Source organism: Sinocyclocheilus grahami, unplaced genomic scaffold, assembly GCF_001515645.1.
Source record: "Sinocyclocheilus grahami isolate Dianchi unplaced genomic scaffold, SAMN03320097.WGS_v1.1 scaffold707.1, whole genome shotgun sequence".
NCBI lineage: Eukaryota > Metazoa > Chordata > Actinopteri > Cypriniformes > Cyprinidae > Sinocyclocheilus > Sinocyclocheilus grahami.
Window position 1 is genome coordinate 175,003 of NW_015505886.1, and position 17,620 is coordinate 192,622.

A 17,620-nucleotide genomic window follows, 5' to 3' on the forward strand; every position below is an offset into this window, starting at 1 on the left:
CTTCCAGTAGTTAAGAAGGTGTAGCTGTATCTGTGTTAGTTTAAAGGAATAAATGTTAAAACAGCTTGTCATGCACACTGCGTCCTATTTGTATGAGCAGCAGGTAACCTTGTGTTTATGCTGGAGCTCAGCTTGTGAACTGCTCCGGGTCCATTTTTAAAGGACAATGTGGTGATGAGGAGGAGGTGCACGACTAAAATCAGAGCACATTTGCCTGGGAGGCGTGTATGACCGTGTACGCGTGGAGGCTGGACTAGGGAGGAGGTGATTTGTTGCATTTTGGGGACATTTGTGTGCTGCCTCCCAACCGCAGACCTATGAAAGGGAAATAATACATGCATATGACATATCAGAGAAGTCTCACAATCTCACTGTGCCTTATGGGTAGCTCAGAATTCATAGATTAATGAGAAAAGCTTTTATTTTTACATTAGAGAAGCTTTAAGTTGGGACCAGATACACCAGCCCTTTGCAATTGTAGAAATTTCATTAAAATAGATTTTAGAGTTTTGATACAGATCTAAATTGACTAATATATAAGTGCCTTCGGTTTAGATATAAAGGTCATTATTTAAATTTTTTTTCTGTAGGCTACTTGTAATGCCATTTCTGAGCAGTCAGAGCCTGCAATGCTTATGTCTGCCTATAGGTGGAAGCAAAGTTTTTGTAATATTATTGAAACACCAAATATAAAATATTATTTGAACAATTTTGTTCTAAATAAATACTTAGATACATAAAAATAAATAAATAAAAACAAGATCACTTTTATTTAATAATTATCCTGGCCCAATTTTACATTCCAAAGAAGACTGTGTCTGTTTAGAAAATTGTAAAAATAAATAAATGCATAAAAGCAAGAAAGCAAATACATTTTTACATGTAATTTCAACATTTCAACACGTACCCTCTTCTTAATAAAATTCTCATTGTGTACACTGTCCTTTTAATAGTCACTTTCAGCCTCCAAAAAAACACACACATTAAGACTATTACAAATATTAAACTTTCTTTCTCTGGTGAACAAATGTGTATATTATATTTATTATAATATTTAAATTCTATTATAGTTACTAAAAAAACGAATGTGCATTATTGGTATTAAAAATAAGACTGTCATTTTTATTTATTCAATTATTATGTTTCTATATGTACATATTTGTGTATGTGTGTGTTTTAATTATTATTAATAATAATAATTTATTGTATGTGTTAGGGTGGGAAGATTTTATACTCTGTATTGTTCCACTGGATTCTATAACACAATTTGCTTATAAATAAATAAATAAATGGATGAATGAATGAATGAATAATAAAAGAAATAAAAGAACACCCATCCCAATGTTTAATTGCTAATGCAAAATTACTAATGCTGTTTTAATTATTACCGGTACTTACTGTATGTAATTGTTTTTCTTTTTCTCTCTTTATTGTCTTCTTTAACCTTTAAATTGTTAATGCACCCAGGAGATTACAGATATTGTACAGAAAGGACATTGAAAAGGGGGCATCCATCCGTAATAACTTGTCAGGTGACTTGGTAAAAAAGGTCAACTCAACATCTTATCCAAAAGTAACATGGCACCATGCTGTGACCAGTCTGCTGACCTTGAGGTGAATGTTTCTGGGAGATACAAACTGCAAACTTGAAAATGAAAACAATAATTGGAAGATAAACACAAAATATTATTTGTATTTTAATGTGTTAAAAATAGCAATAAATGCATTTTGCTGAGATGTTCCCGCTATTTTGGTTAATCAGTATCTGTAACAAATCCTCCATGCTACTGTAAATTCTGGTATAAATGTCATAATACACAGTTTCGCAATAGGCACTCTTTCACCTATTGCAACGTTTTTCTATATCTGGTTGTGCAGTTGGCCTTAAGTAAGTCAGTATCACCAATAAACAAACTGTCTTTGTCATAAGCATCCTCAACTTCTTAGAAACACCTCTCAGTTCACAAAAATATTTGTCTGGAAGTTTGCTACATAAACCAGTTGACCTATCCAAACCCTCTTACAAACCAAAGCCTCAATTCCAACCAATAGGCGATGAGCAAATCATCACCTCCCACCTGCCACTGTGCATTAGTGATGCTCAGTGCGACTGATTGTTTCGAATCGGTTCTTTTGAACAGTTCATTTCAAACAACCGGTTCAAAAGAACCGATTCATCTATTCTTTTACCTACGTCATCACGTGGTGTGCGCCTATATCACAGTTTATTGCGTTTTTATATATACAATTTGATCAATAAGGCTGTTTATTGTATTTTAAAGTGTCCATTACTTACCTAATAAAACACAGTTATTTAAAACCAGATTTAATTTCAGATTAAGGAGTTGGTGAGTTCATTGTTTCGCGGTTTAACCAGTCAGTGAGTTCATTTACATGGATAGCAGTGAGATACTGTGTAGCCTAATAACAATAAAAAACAAGCTTATTCTAACAACAAAACAACACATTTGTGTGATATTTGAAGTCATAAGTGTTTTAAGTTAGCAGACATGCGCACATTACAAATGCCGCTTGCATGAAAAGGCAAATCAGTGTACAAAAATATAGACCTGCTGATTGGATTTTGCATTAACAGTGACCTTTAACCGATAAAATAACCATTTAAATTCAGACTTTTTGTGTTATGAAACATAATTACAGATCAAATGTCAATGTAAACGCTCTGGCTTAGTTGTTGATTCGGATTCTATCCGTTTCGTGAACGAGTCGTTCATTCAGACTGATTCATTGAAAAGATTCGACTCACAAGAGTGATTCATTCACGGACGCCGCTATCGTTTGTTATGGCTGCGCGCTAGAATGCGTGGCTCATAGGGACACTTTCTATCGTCTTTTATCGGAGTCTATTTTATTTATTTCCGCCATGTCAGCGGGCATTATGCTTATAAACCTACATCGACTGTTGCACCGTTCCTTCGGTGCCACACGGCCGTTTTTAGCGAGTTTATACCACACTCAGCGAGGAGTCTATGGTTTCAGACCGAGAGAGATTCCGGAGAAAGATGCTGGGCTTCCGCAGATCTCCGCGCTTAACCAAGGTTGATAACTTAACAGTAACCTGCCTCTAATATTGTCTGTGTTATTATAATGTTCATGCTTTAGAGACCCATATAACGATAGCGTCTTACTTCTTAACGATGCATTCTTAAACCAGCAAAAACATTAGAGATGCGAAGCAAAACCTGCAATGCTGTAACATTTGGAGTGTGGCAGTGTATTACAAGCCGCATTCGCTGGCTGTCTGATGTAAACAGATCACGGGCTGGCGAGACTGGTGGAGGCCTATCGAGCACATGGACACAAAGTAGCTCAAATTAACCCCTTACTCCCCCACACTCCTGTGCTGGACAGCGTGCCGGAGATCGGCCTGTTGAATGGAGCCGTTCATGGAGTCCTCAACACCACTAGTGAGTTTCTGCTTGTTTCCTGGTAACTTGCATCATTTTGAAGTTGGTCGTAAAATACCTCTTACGTATTACTAAACGTATGTTCCGGGTTCAAAGGCGGGTAAAGAACATGTGAAAATTTAAGACTTAGGCTATATTTCATGATTAGCACAAGAAATATTTTCCACATGTTCAGTTTTGTGCAGAAATGGGTTTACACTACAGTAATGGCATTAACTTGAGTAAGGAAGGGAAATTAGTTAGGGGAAAGGTATTAGGGTTTAAATGCATAAATGCGCACTCTTGTATTTATTAACGCACGTAATGTTTTATAATAACGTTATTATTTTAATTATGCTATAATTTTTTTAATCTATTTTATTCATAGAATTTTTGATTATTTTTTTTAGTTATTTTTATCAATATTTTTTTTTTACCTAATTGTTTATTTATTTATTTATTTTAGTGCTGTCAAACGATTAATCGCATCCAAAATAAAAGTATTTGTTTACATAATATATGTGTGTGTGTACTGTGTATATTTATTATGTATATAAATACACACACATATACAGTATATATTTTGAAAATATTTACATGTGTATATTCATTTATATATTTACATTTTATAATATATATAAATACATTTAATATATAAACATAACATATTTTTCTTAAATCTATACATGCATGTGTTTGTATTTATATATACATAATAAATACACGCCGTATACACATATATTATGTAAACAACTTTTATTTTGGATGCGATTAATTGCGATTAATCGTTTGACAGCACTAATTTATTTATTTCTTTATTTAAGATGAAAAATGTGATTGCAATTTAAAATGCTATTTAAGTTTGCTGTGATAATTTAGAGGGCTGGACTATTTGACCCCAAATGTTGTGATTATATATTAATATGACAGAAGAAGAACTTTTATTATTATTATTATTAATTATTTATTTTTATTATTATGTTAGCTTGTAATGTTAAAAGTCTATAACATAATTTATTAAATATGTATAGCTTTTTTATGTGTGGTTGTGGCTATACTTTAGAAAAAAAAATTGTGCTGGGCAACGATTAAATTTCTTTTTAATCGCATGATTTTCTGCGTTTAATCACATTGTAATGCACAATTTAATAATGAATTCAAAAGTAGTGTATTGTGCACTTTTCATTTAAAAGTGCTGCTATATGAACAAAAGTGCAATAACAGTTGGTTTGCAAACACTTTAAACAAATAAGGTGCTTTTTTACAGCAGTATTCCTTTTATATTGTAGCAGTTAAAATATTTATTGTAAATCTCAAATTAAAAAATGTAATCAAATTAAATATAAAACCAAAGCTATTTGCCACTGCCAGGGCATTAACGTTTTTATAGAAAATATTTTATAGCTTGTTACAGAAAAGCAAGTTATGCTCAGAGTCCAGAGCCTCGGTCATAACATTATAACAGGCATCTTCCGATTAGAGATCTACACTCCCGTGGGACCCAGCGCAACAGAGTGCGGAGCGGGACAACACTGGATGGGCGAGTTTGGGTGCGGGTGGGTAGAGATTTGTGTGTGCAGGATGTGGGAGAATAAGGGTGTACTCACACTAGGCATTTTGAACCGTGCCCGAGCACGTTTGACCCCCAAAGCCCAGTTTGTTTGACTAGTGTGAGTGCTCCGTGCTGCGCTCGGGCGTGATTCGTTTAGCCGGCCCTGGCTCGGTTGGAAGAGGTGGGCCAGGGCATGGTTCGGTTGGGCTCGGGCGCGGTACGCATGCAGTGTGAGCGCTAACCGCGCCAGAGCACGGATCAAATACTGTTTTGTGTGCGCTGTTGTCATCATTACGACCGCAAACATATACTATTACTACTAGTACACTACACTTTTCAATTTAATTCAATCAAGTATATTTAGGTTTATAATGGCTCTGGTTCTCACCTTATTGATGAACAGGAAATGTAGTTTGCGAGTAAAGCTGCAAATTATTTAACTAACTCGGCTGCATCTGAGTAAAAAAACTATATTATAAAAAACTGCGTTAATGCGCGATAAAATAATTGTCGGCATTAATCAATTAATGCGTTAACGCGATAATAACTTTAACATTAAAAGTTAACGTTAACTTTTAAGCGATAATAATAACATTAACTTGCCCAGCCCTAAAAAATATGTATTTTAATGTTTTTATCTGTGCAATTTCTTGCCCATACACTCTCATTGTAAGTCTATTACTGTAAATAGGCCTACACTTTTTTTCTAAACTAAGATATTAGTTACAATTATTTTCTGTGACAATTTTAAAGGGGTCATATGATGCGATTTCAAGTTTTCCTTTCTCTTTGGAGTGTTACAAGCTGATTGTGCATAGATAAGATCCCTGAAGTTGGAAAGACTAAAGTCTCAAAACCAAAGAGATATTCTTTATCAAAGTTAAGACTCTGCCACGCCCCCCTAAAACGACTCGTTCTAACACGCCCCCACATATCTACCTCACTATGTGGAAATATTTGCATAATGCCACCCAAATGTGTACGCAAAGAAAGAAGGCGTGGTTTCAGTAACCGCAGTTAGTGTTGAAGCAGCATGTCAGGGAGACGCTGTGTGTTTCTAGGCAAAAGCAAAAGCACTTTATTTGGCCTTCCGGAAGTAGATGCATTTGGGAATCTTTAAGATTACTTACAACAGAACAGCAATGCATTTTATGACGACCGTTTCGTGAACCTAGGAGAGGAGGTAATTCTGACTTTGCTATGACAATCTGGCGCTTCTGAATCAGCTACTGTTTTGTTATTGGTTTAAGTATTTGCTATTGACTGTTCAAATGCGGAGTTTTGCGCATCGTGTGTGTGTGTGTGTGTGTGTGCGCGTGAGCGAGCGAGCTAGAGAGAGCTAGAGAGAGCGAGAGAGAGAGAGAGAGAGCGCTAGAGAGAGTGCGCTAGAGAGAGAGAGAGAGAGCGTGCTAGACAGAGAGAGTAAGACACATCACAGTGGCGTCAGCTGTCTTAACCGTGGCTTGTGTACTGCAAACACATACTCATCACTGTGTCTGTCACGAGACTGTTCCCCTTTCAGGCTCTGTCTTTACATTTATTTTGAAAGATGAAGCTCGCGATTATGGTAAGGGCCGTTACATTTCTGACGAGGGTTCGGCCAATCACAATGCACTGGGTCAGCTGGCCAATCAGAGCAGACTGCGCTTGTCGGAAGGAGGGACTTTGTAGAAAACGAAGCGTTTGAGAGAGGCGGGGCATAGAAGACCTACAATAATGTACAGTATTTGAAAAACAATGTGTTTTTTGAACATTAAAGCATGTTAACATATTCTGTTACACCAAATACACAAAATAATGATTTTTAAAAAAGCATCATATGACCCCTTTAAGTTTTTATCACAAGTACACTTGAAGAATATTTTATAGTGTTGTATATTCAATTTTAGTCTTTTTATTTTTTTATTTTTTAAGTTGTATAAAGTGATAGTAGGATAATGTCTGATGAATCTGTATCTGCTATGCAATGTCCTAATATGATGATGATTTGGCAATTTGCTGCTGAGGTTGAGTTGTATTTACCACAGTATATTTTTAAATAACACTCCTTTAATTTGGCCCATTTAGTTCCTTACATTTCTTCTTGTCTTTATTGCAGGATTGCGGCATTTTGGCAAAGCCGAGGCGACCTCAGAAGAGGTGGTGGCCTATCTGGAGAGAACATACTGTGGGAGAATCTCAGTGGAGACCACTCAGCTCCAGAGCTTGCAGGAAAGAGAGTGGTTTGCAGACCGATTTGAGGAACTCAAGAAAGAGGCGTTTTCGACAGAGGAGAGGAGACAGCTGGCTAAACTGATGCTTGAATCACAGGTAACACAACAGTTTGCATTTAGTCACTTTTATTTTGAATGTGTCAGGATGCCTGTTACACTTTGAATAGCATGTAAATCATTACCCACTTGATTCCACTGGCATCAGCAAATGTACGTCTCTTGTGTTCTCTTTTAAAAAGGAATTTGACCACTTTTTAGCCACCAAGTTTGCCACTGTCAAACGATATGGAGGTGAGGGAGCAGAGAGCATGATGGGATTTTTCTACGAGCTCTTCCGCTCTTCGGCGTACAGTGGAGTGACAGACATGGTCATGGGAATGCCTCACCGCGGACGTCTCAACCTGCTTACCGGACTACTGCAGTTCCCTCCAGAGGTTGATTCTTATTCTTCTGGCTATATTTTCTGTATGTAGATTACAGTTTAAAGCATGTCTAGGCAGCATGCTGCTGTAACATATCAAGTCAGATATATACAGTCTACAGATGGAGAACACATTGAAAATGTGGGTATTTAATCCTGGAGATAAACCGTTTTAGTATATTAAAACAATGTGTTTTTATATACTAAAGGTAGCATTTAAAGGTGCTTTAGTTAAAGGGATAGTTCACCCAAAAATGAAAATTATGTCATTAATTACTCACCCTCATGTTGTTCCAAACCTGTAAGACCTTCGTTCATCTTTGGAACAAAAATTAGCATATTTTTGATGAAATCCAAGAGCTTTCTGGCCCTGCATTAGACAGCAACGCAACTACCACATTCAAGGCCCAGAAAGGTAGTAAGGACATCATTAAAATAGTGCATGTGACATCAGTGGTTCAACCGTAATGTTATGAAGCTACGAGAATACTTTTGTGCTCAAAGAAAACAATAATAATTAATCAATTTCTTCTCTTCCATGTCAGTCTTCGATGTGCGTTCACGAGAGTTGTAGCTTCATAAAATTAAGGTTGAACCACTGATGTCACATGGACTATTTTAACAATGTCCTTACTACCTTTCTAAAACCCTCGGATTTCATCAGAAATATTTTAATTTGTGTTCCGAAGATAAACGAAGGTCTTACGGGTTTGGAACGACGTGAGGGTGAGTAATTAATTCACATTTCGACACTGAAAGTCTAGTGGTTTGCGCAATGACATATAATGCAATTGCATCTCTGGGGACTTGAGTTCAAGTCCTGACTCGCGGTCCTTTGCCAATCCTGTTGCCAACTCTCCACCCACGCTTTCCTGTCATTCTCTACAGTACTATCTGCTAAAATAGCATGAATAAAATAAATTCTTCACCAATGAAGTCACAATAATTACTCAGTGGCACATATCAATTTAAAATTCATGTAAATGTTATGCTGGTAAACTTATATGTTTGTAATGGAAACATACTATATTAATTATTTTCACTACTGATCTTGTTTTGCTAATTTGTTGTATGTGATGACTCTTAAAGGGATAGTTCACACGAAAATGTGAATTCTCTCATTATTTACTCAAACCTGTATGAATTTCTTTCTTCTGTGGAACATAAAAGAAGATATTTTGAATAATGTTGGTAGCCAAACAGTTTTGGTTACCATTGACTTCCATTATATGGGCAAAAAAACTCTGTGACATTTCTCAAAATATCTTCTTTTATGTTATAAAGAAAGTCCTAGAGGTTTGGAACGACATGAGGGGGAGTAAATGATAACAGAATTTACATTTTTGCGTGATTTTCCCCTTAAAATTGTGTTTGCATGCACATCTTCGGTTTGGAATCGATTCCTTGTTTTTCTTCCTTGTCAGTCATGTTTATGCCATCTTGGTTTAATTCCTCACTCATTGTTTCTTCTTCACATCTAATCCTCTGAGTCACAATCTCCACCTCCTCATTCCACATAAATAGACTCATTCTTCAAGAAATGACAGTTTATTTTGTAACGGCAAGTTTTGGGAGAACATTATTATTGAGTCATTGCCTGCAGCCATTATTAAGCTTTTGACGAACCAAATACTTCTTAATTTCTCGCTCTCAGCTCATGTTCCGTAAGATGAGGGGTCTCAGCGAGTTTCCGGAGAACTCTCCCTCTATTGGAGACGTGCTGTCTCATTTGACCTCCACGGTGGAGCTGGACTTTGGGGCGGGACACCCTCTCCATGTCACTATGCTGCCTAACCCCTCCCACCTGGAGGCCATCAACCCCGTGACGCAAGGAAAGACTCGTGGCCGTCAGCAAGTCAAACAGGACGGCGATTACTCAACTGACCCTCATGCACGACCTGGAGACAAAGTCATCTGCCTGCAGGTCCCGAGCAGAGATCAATCAATCAATTTTAGGATGTCTTGTTTTAGTTATGTTTTAGCTTCCGGATTAGGAAATTCACTAGCTTTAACATTATACACCATGCTAATATGTATGTAGTAGTTGTGGTAATGTTATAACATTACAGTTCTTTATCTGTTATGTACAGGTTCACGGCGATGCTTCATTTTCAGGCCAAGGCATAGTAACCGAGAACTTCACCCTGTCAAATCTCCCCCATTTTAGAGTAGGTGGAAGCATCCACCTCATCGTGAACAATCAAGTGGGCTACACCACTCCCTCAGAGAGGGGCCGATCATCTCTGTACTGTAGTGATGTTGGTATGTATTTGTAAGGGGTGTGACTGATTGATATTTTTGTTTATTTATTTTTTTTCCACTGTACATAGATTTCCATATTTTCCAACCTGAGATGTATGACTTGAGATTGGCCTGTCGTGGTTGTTTCTTAATTGTCTCGTTGTGGTTATTTAAACTGAATCCAATTATTTGAGATAAATGAAATAATTGTGCAGGTTACATTTCAATCACATTTTGCAATCCTAATAATAGGATTGTGGTGTTATTATAATATAAATTCACCCAACAATGGCAAATGTGACCGCACCTTGAAAGGTCTTTCTACAGTTTAAAATAATAGTTTGATAAAAATAATTTAGAAGCAAATAAATTAAGACTGCCGATAATATTAGGATTGTAATTTTATTTATGTTCATTAAAATAAAAGTATTATTATTATTATTATTACTACTAATAATAATAGTAATATTTTTATGACAATACAGTAGTATTAGTGCAATAATGATATTTCTTTAATTTAATTAAGAAAATTAAATGTATTATTATTAATAATTTAATTTATATACGTAGTAAAAATGGTAAAAAAACATGATATAGTTCAGCCATAATATTTCTTGCCATGAAAATAGCCACAGATGCTGGAATGGCATTTATTTATATACGTTGTTGTTATTATTATTATTGTTATTATTATTTATAATTTAAATAATAATATAGAAGTTTTAGTTTAGTTTTTATCTTGTATATTTTAATGTTTTATATTTGAATAGTTTTTATATTTTATGTTTTTATTTTAATTTTAGTTAAAAGTTTTTGCAATTTTGTGTTTTTGTCATTTTTATTAGGTATTTTTTATTTCTATATAGTTTTTTTTTGTTTTAATTTCATTTTCAGTTGTTTTAGTACATCAAATTAAACTAAATAAAAATTAGAAATGTTTACCTGGAAACTAGCTGAAGTAAAATAACATTAAAAAACTAAACAACATTTTTGCAATTCTGTTTGTTGCTGTTCAGGTAAAATGGTGGGATGTGCAATAATCCATGTGAATGGCGATGACGCTGAGGAGGTCCTCAGGGCGACCCGGCTGGCCGTGGAATACCAGCGTCGTTTCAGAAAAGACGTTATTATAGACCTGCTTTGTTACCGCCAGTGGGGGCACAATGAGATGGACGAGCCCTTTTTCACAAACCCCGCAATGTATACAATTATTCGGTGGGTACCTCTAACAGTCACGGTTTCGCAAATTCACATTTCTTTTCCAAATTCATTTAATTTTCATCTTTTCATTGCCATTCTAGGTCGAGAAAAAGTATCCCTGATTCGTATGCCGACCAGCTCATCGCTGAGGGTCTGATGACAGAGGAAGAGTGTGGTCAGATCAAGACCACCTATTACGCTATGCTCAACGACCGGCTGAACAACATGACACTCTACAGCCCTCCGCCCACCAACCTCCAGGGGCGCTGGGGAGACCTGGTGGAGCCCCAGAATAGAGTCTCGTTCTGGGACACAGGCATAGCGCTGCCCCTGCTGCAGTTCGTAGGAGCCAAATCAGTAGACATACCTGAGGAGATACAACTGCACAGTCATCTGAGAAAGACACATGTGCAGGTATTGAAAGAACATCTCGCTTGATCTTTTATGGCATTTGGTAAAAAAAAAAAAGAAGCATGACCATTGAGAGGTTTAACTTCTATGCATGTATTATGTAACGGTAGGAATATCTGTAACAATATATGTGAACGGCTCTTCAAAAATAGGTTTCTCGGTAAAGAATTGATGCAGTCTATTTGATTTGAACAAACCTAAACAAATGTTTTATTTTGTCACAGGCACGCCTGCAGAAACTGGAAGAGGGCACAAAATTGGACTGGTCCACAGCAGAAGCCTTGGCGTTTGGCTCAATGCTGTGCCAGGGTAAAGTGTTAATTTCTCCTTCCTTGCACTGTTAAAATGAACATTAACAGAATAATTTGTGCTTTCAGTGTCTCTGTATACAGATTTTTCCCCTAATCATTGTTACCTCTAGGTTGTTCACTGGTTATTTTAAGACAATTTTGGACAATATTTATTGTGAAAAATAATGCATTTTATAGGTTTAGAATTTATATTCCTTATATAACAGATCATTTATTTAACTGTACTCTATTAGAAAGGATTCTTTGTCAGCTTAATACAAACTAAATATTTTCCACATAATATTTTAATCATTTCGAACTCCTTGTTCTTGAGTTTAATGATAATATAAAAGTCAATAATGTTTTGCAAATGTACTGTTTCTACCTTTTTAAACTTTTTAAATGAATTCTACACTAACGTTCAAAAGTTTGTGGTCGGCTTAAAGATGTATCTTATGTGAACCATAATGAACCATCTTATGCTGTATTTATTTGATTCATATATATAATAATATTCTGAAATATGATTGCAAAGCTGAATTTTCAGCATCATTATTCCAGTCTTCAGTGTCACATGACCCTCCAGAAATCATTCTAATATGTTTAAGGAACATTTCTTATAATTATCAGTGTTATAAACAGTTGTTCTGCTTAATATTTTGATGGATGAATAAAAAGTTCAAAAAAAAAGTTATCTTTTATAATAATGAACTCTTTTATAATAATGTAAAAGTCACTTTTATCCATTTAATGCATCCTCGTAGAATAATGTCTTTCAGAAAAAAACATCCTACTGACCCTAAACTTTGGATCATCGGTGTACATGAAAATATGTTAACATCAAAAAGTTTCAAAAACCTATTTTTATATGTATTTAATGCAGGATTTAATATCCGTATCAGTGGTCAGGATGTTGGCCGGGGTACGTTCAGTCAGCGTCACGCTATGGTTGTGTGTCAGGAAACCAACGACATGTACATCCCCCTCAATCACATCAACTCTATCCAGAAAGGCCACTTGGAGGTGAGCCAAATCAGACACGGACACAACGTGCACAGTGTACTGCAAACATGAGTTATGCATTGCTGCAATAATTTATCACTTTTTTAATATGTGTTTTAACATTACATTTTAGATTATGCTGTTTGGTTGATGGAATGTAATGTGATAGCTTTGTATTGTAACTCAATACACCAGCTGCTCTTCATTCCTGAGCTGGGTGGCTTGCTGTTTCGATTCTTTAAGCCAGCACATTTTACTGCATATAATTATGTTGTGTGTGTGTTCTCGCAGGTGTGCAACAGTGCTCTTTCTGAGGAAGCTGTTCTGGGGTTTGAGTATGGAATGAGCATTGCTCAGCCTAGACTGCTGCCCATCTGGGAGGCTCAGTTTGGAGATTTCTTCAACGGTGCCCAGATAATATTTGACACTTTCCTCTCTGGAGGTAAAAAAAAAAATGCAATCAAATACTAAGGATCACAGTATAATTTGCACAAATTAATGTCAAATGGATAAATACATCTTTAGAGCCTAAATCCTGTTTTGTGGCAAAACTTCTTTAGGTGAGGCGAAATGGCTCCTGCAGAGTGGATTGGTCATCTTACTGCCACACGGATACGATGGAGCCGGACCAGAGCATTCGTCTTGCCGAATCGAACGCTTCTTACAGGCGAGTTAAAGGGTTAGTTCACCCAAAAATGAAAATTAGCTTGTGTTTTACTTACCCTCGAAGCATCCTAGGTGTATATGACTTTCTTCTTGCAGACGAATCCAGTCAGAGTTATATTAAAAATAGTCTTTGATCTTTCAAGCTGTTTAATGGCACTCAGCGGGTGCTGCAGTTGAACAGTCCACAAGTCGTCAAATAAAGCTCGCGCATTCATAATAAAATGTGCCGCAGACGGCTCCGGGGGATGAATAAAGGCCCCTTGTAGCGAATCCATGAGTTTTTGCAAGAAAAATATCCATATTTCAAACGTAATAAACACTTTTCTCTCACTTCCGCTGACTGTCATCCACTGAAGCAGTTCCGGCGGATGACGTAAGACGCGCGGCGTTGCGTGATTAGTGACGAATGCGGCGAGTGAACAAAACGAAACGCCGGTCACGAGATTAGAAGTACAAACCGAAGATTTGCAAAGTAAGTTTTTACTTTGCTAAAGTAAGGAAACTTTGCTTCCTTTGCTCCGATTAAACAAACTCGCAAGACTAGCATATCTCAGAGGCGCGTGCGCTGTGCATACATCATACTCCTTCCGCCGGAACGGATCCGCGTATGATAGATAACTAGGATGCTTCAAGGGTAAGTAAAACACATGCTAATTTTCATTTTTGGGTGAACTAACCCTTTAATGCATGCTCTCTTACAGGAAAAGTACAGACTAAATCTTCTGCATAATAATTGCATAATTGCACTCTCTTCGTCCTGCAGCTCTGTGACAGTAAAGAGGAAGGTGTGGACGGTGACACGGTGAACATGGGAGTGGTCAATCCTACCCTACCAGCTCAGTACTTCCATCTTTTGCGGAGACAAATGATTAGAAACTTCAGGAAGCCGCTGATCGTGGCCTCTCCGAAGACTCTGCTGCGCTTTTCTGTGCGTTAAAGATATAACGATAATTTATATGATTTTGTTGTTGTTGTTGTTGTTTTAATAAGGAATATTCACCTCTTTTTTGCACTAGGGGGCAGTGTCAAGCTTGGCTGATATGGGACCAGGAACTTCCTTTAAGCCTGTCATTGGTGATACTTCTGTAAACCATGCAAGGTATCTTCATTCAGTCACTTTTTTAAAACACGTGTCTTATGCTCACCATTTATTTGATGAAAAATAGAGTAATATTGTGAAATATTATTGTAAATTAAAATATCTATTTGTTTATTTGAGCATTTTCTAAAATGTAATTTATTCCTGTGATGCAAAGCTGAATTTGTAGCATCGTTACTCCAGTCTTTTCAGTGTCACATAATCCTTCAGAAATCATTATAATATGCTGTTTTGCTGCTCGAGAAACATTTCTTATGATCAATTGTGCTGCTAATAAAACAGCATTTATTTGAAATAGGATTTTTTTTTTGTAATAATGTAAACGTCTTTACTGTCACTTTAAATCATTTAATGCATCCTTGCTGAATAAAAGTATTTTCTTTCCAAAAAAAAAAACTATCTTTTGCTCGTCTTGCAGTGTGCAGCGGATTCTGTTTTGCTCAGGTAAACATTACTACGCCCTGCTGAAACATAGAGAGACGTTACCAGAGGCAGAAAAAAACACAGCGCTGATCAGGGTGGAGGAACTGTGTCCTTTCCCCACAGAAGCCTTGCAACAGGAGCTAAATAAATACACAAACGCCAAAGGTGAGTTGCTCATATACGCATCTTTTATTCATGGAACAGTCTATTCATTGTCTTAATTAGCATGTGTTTCTTTGGTTCAGTGGCAGTTGCTCTGTGAGGGGCCTTTGTAAGGAATTGTAAATGTGTTCCCAATGCAGAGGTGCTTCGGAAATGTTAATATTCATAAACTACACACTACACAGATGAAAAAGTAAATACAAAATGATGTTTTTCGTTATTTAATGAAATATAATTATTTAAAAATAGTTGAATCTGATTAATAAAAATACAGTTTTACCTGATATTTATGTTTATTACACACACAATAACATTCAAAATTTCAATTCAATTCAATTTGGTGTCAGATTTAAAAAAAAAAAGTCTCATGCTCACAAAGGCCGTATTTATTTGAAGTATTTAAAAAATGAAGTAAAAGATAATTTACCGTTTAAAATAACTTTTCTATTTGAATATATTTTAACATGTAATTTATTCGTGTAGTGGCAAAGCTGAATTTTAAGCAGCTCCTAATTCTTTTAGAAATATGCTGATTTTGTGCTCAGGAAACATTTTCTTATTATCGATGTTGAAAACAGTTTAATATACAGACAACAGGCTTGAACTCCTTAATATTATTGTGCAAACTGATGTATATTCGTTTTTTTCTTGATGAATAGAAAATTAAAAGAACACAAAATCTTTCGAAACATTAAAAATTTCTTTTAATATCACTTTTAATCTATTGAATGCATCTTTGATAAATAAAAATACATATTATTTGTAAAAAAATCTGACTGACTTTTTTTTTTTTTTTTTACCCAAACCTTTGAACAGTTTTGTATATTTATTTCCTATTACAGTGTTGTGTTGCTAGTTGTGAACATGCAAATAGCAAACACTATTGGAAACAAATGTATTTATTATATTATATCACATTATATATTTTCCTTTTCCATTACAGAGTTTATCTGGAGTCAAGAGGAGCCACAGAACATGGGCTGCTGGTCATTTGTATCACCCAGATTTGAAAAACAGTTAGCCTGCAAGGTCAGGTTCACCACTTCAGCTAATAGAGGGCCTCTTAGCTAATGCCTTGATCGCCTCTTAGCTTAAAATCATGACATTCGTCAAATTAACACTGATTTATTGCAAAATGATTGATGCTGATCTCGTCATTTGTTTCCTCAGTTGAGATCAGTCAGCAGACCAGTATTACCCGCTCCTGCCGTGGGCATCGGTACTCTCCACCATCAGCAGCATGAAGCCATCCTGACCGGGTCTTTCTCCTGAAACCACGCAACCATCAACTTCAAGAAATGATCGTCTTATTGTAGCAAACAAGCTCTGACTGGTACACTGACAACAAACGCCAAGCTCTGTTTGTAGCCTGAGTGCTAAACAGAGGCATATTGCAGGTTTGACTGTTTAATGCGTCCCTTTATTAGGTACAAGGGAACATCTGTTGGCTGAATATTTCTTACTGACATCTAAATCAGTTTATCAATATATCATAATTGATATTTCAAAGTAATATTTGGCACAAAAAATGTTTTATTGTATAGAAGTAATGTAGAAAATGTTTTTGAAGCACTTTTAAATGTAATTTGATATACGTGCAGAGGGCGGAAGACTGAATGGAGGCAACGAAGAGAATATAAATGATTATCGTTGCAGCGATGAGATGAATATCATGTTGTGAACTGGTAGTGGCTCACGATCAAATCACTGGTGCATTAAATGTGTGCATGTGAATTAAGGGATGCTTGGAATCAACTCTTTCCAGATGAATGTAGAATCAGTGGGAAATATCAATAAAGAATCGATTGTTACGTGTTTACGAAGTGAAAGTATTAATTGAAAACAACTAAAAAACAACGAGCTCGAGCTTTGTACGCAAAGTTGTGAATGTTTACCCATGATAAACCCATCCAATCCAATTTATCATTTTGAATTATATGAATTGTTTTCAGTAGTCACAGTGTTGTGTGGATGTAACTGAATTTGTACTTGAGTACTTATTCTGGAGATAAAAAATCTAATAAATAGTAATGAAAAAAAAAGTTGATCATTTACCTTTAACATATATTCATCATGCAAAGCAAAATATTAATAATTAAACCTGTTTGTCTGTCGTTTAGTATATTCATTCTTAATCAATCAATTCAAATGAATTACAATGTTTCTTTTAGACATTCGTGAAAAAATTATAACCTTTAAGTTAATTCATAAAAAGCAGAAGTAGGTAATTTAGTATTTTAACAGCATTACTGTGTTTTTGGCTTTGGAATATTAAGCTGTTCATATTAATTAAGACAGAAGCTTTTTATTAAGCTGTTAATATTAATTAAGACAAGCTTTTTTTCATGCACTAGTCAATTATGAGATTTTGAGCTATTTTGTTTCCTTAACACGTCTTCTTTCTTAGGAAAGAAGAAAACATCCCAAATATAGGCCTACACTTAAGTGTTCATTTGTTATACTTTTTCTATTTGTCTTTAAAGCTTTTTCCTTGAAAAATGAGAGAATTTTTCAGCCCCGAAATTTCTGCTTC

At 35.8% G+C, this 17,620-nt stretch overlaps 1 protein-coding gene across 2 annotated transcripts; it reads left to right on the top strand.

The window, feature by feature from the left end:
* The first annotated feature begins 2,767 nt into the window (after positions 1-2,767).
* On the top strand, positions 2,768-16,906 carry dhtkd1 (dehydrogenase E1 and transketolase domain containing 1). 2 transcript variants are annotated; one of them, XM_016244011.1, is made up of 18 exons: positions 2,777-2,832; positions 2,864-3,059; positions 3,276-3,428; positions 7,058-7,269; positions 7,412-7,606; positions 9,248-9,517; positions 9,684-9,855; positions 10,851-11,049; positions 11,136-11,448; positions 11,670-11,754; positions 12,619-12,758; positions 13,029-13,179; positions 13,298-13,404; positions 14,167-14,331; positions 14,420-14,502; positions 14,921-15,090; positions 16,031-16,116; positions 16,258-16,906. In XM_016244011.1, exons 1-18 carry the CDS (start codon positions 2,821-2,823, stop codon positions 16,357-16,359), a joined length of 2,811 nt encoding a protein of 936 aa, XP_016099497.1. In that variant the 5' UTR covers positions 2,777-2,820; the 3' UTR covers positions 16,360-16,906. The 2 variants fall into 2 exon arrangements, with proteins under 2 accessions (XP_016099498.1, XP_016099497.1); XM_016244012.1 differs by having other exon boundaries at positions 2,768-3,059.
* Positions 16,907-17,620: the final 714 nt, after the last annotated feature.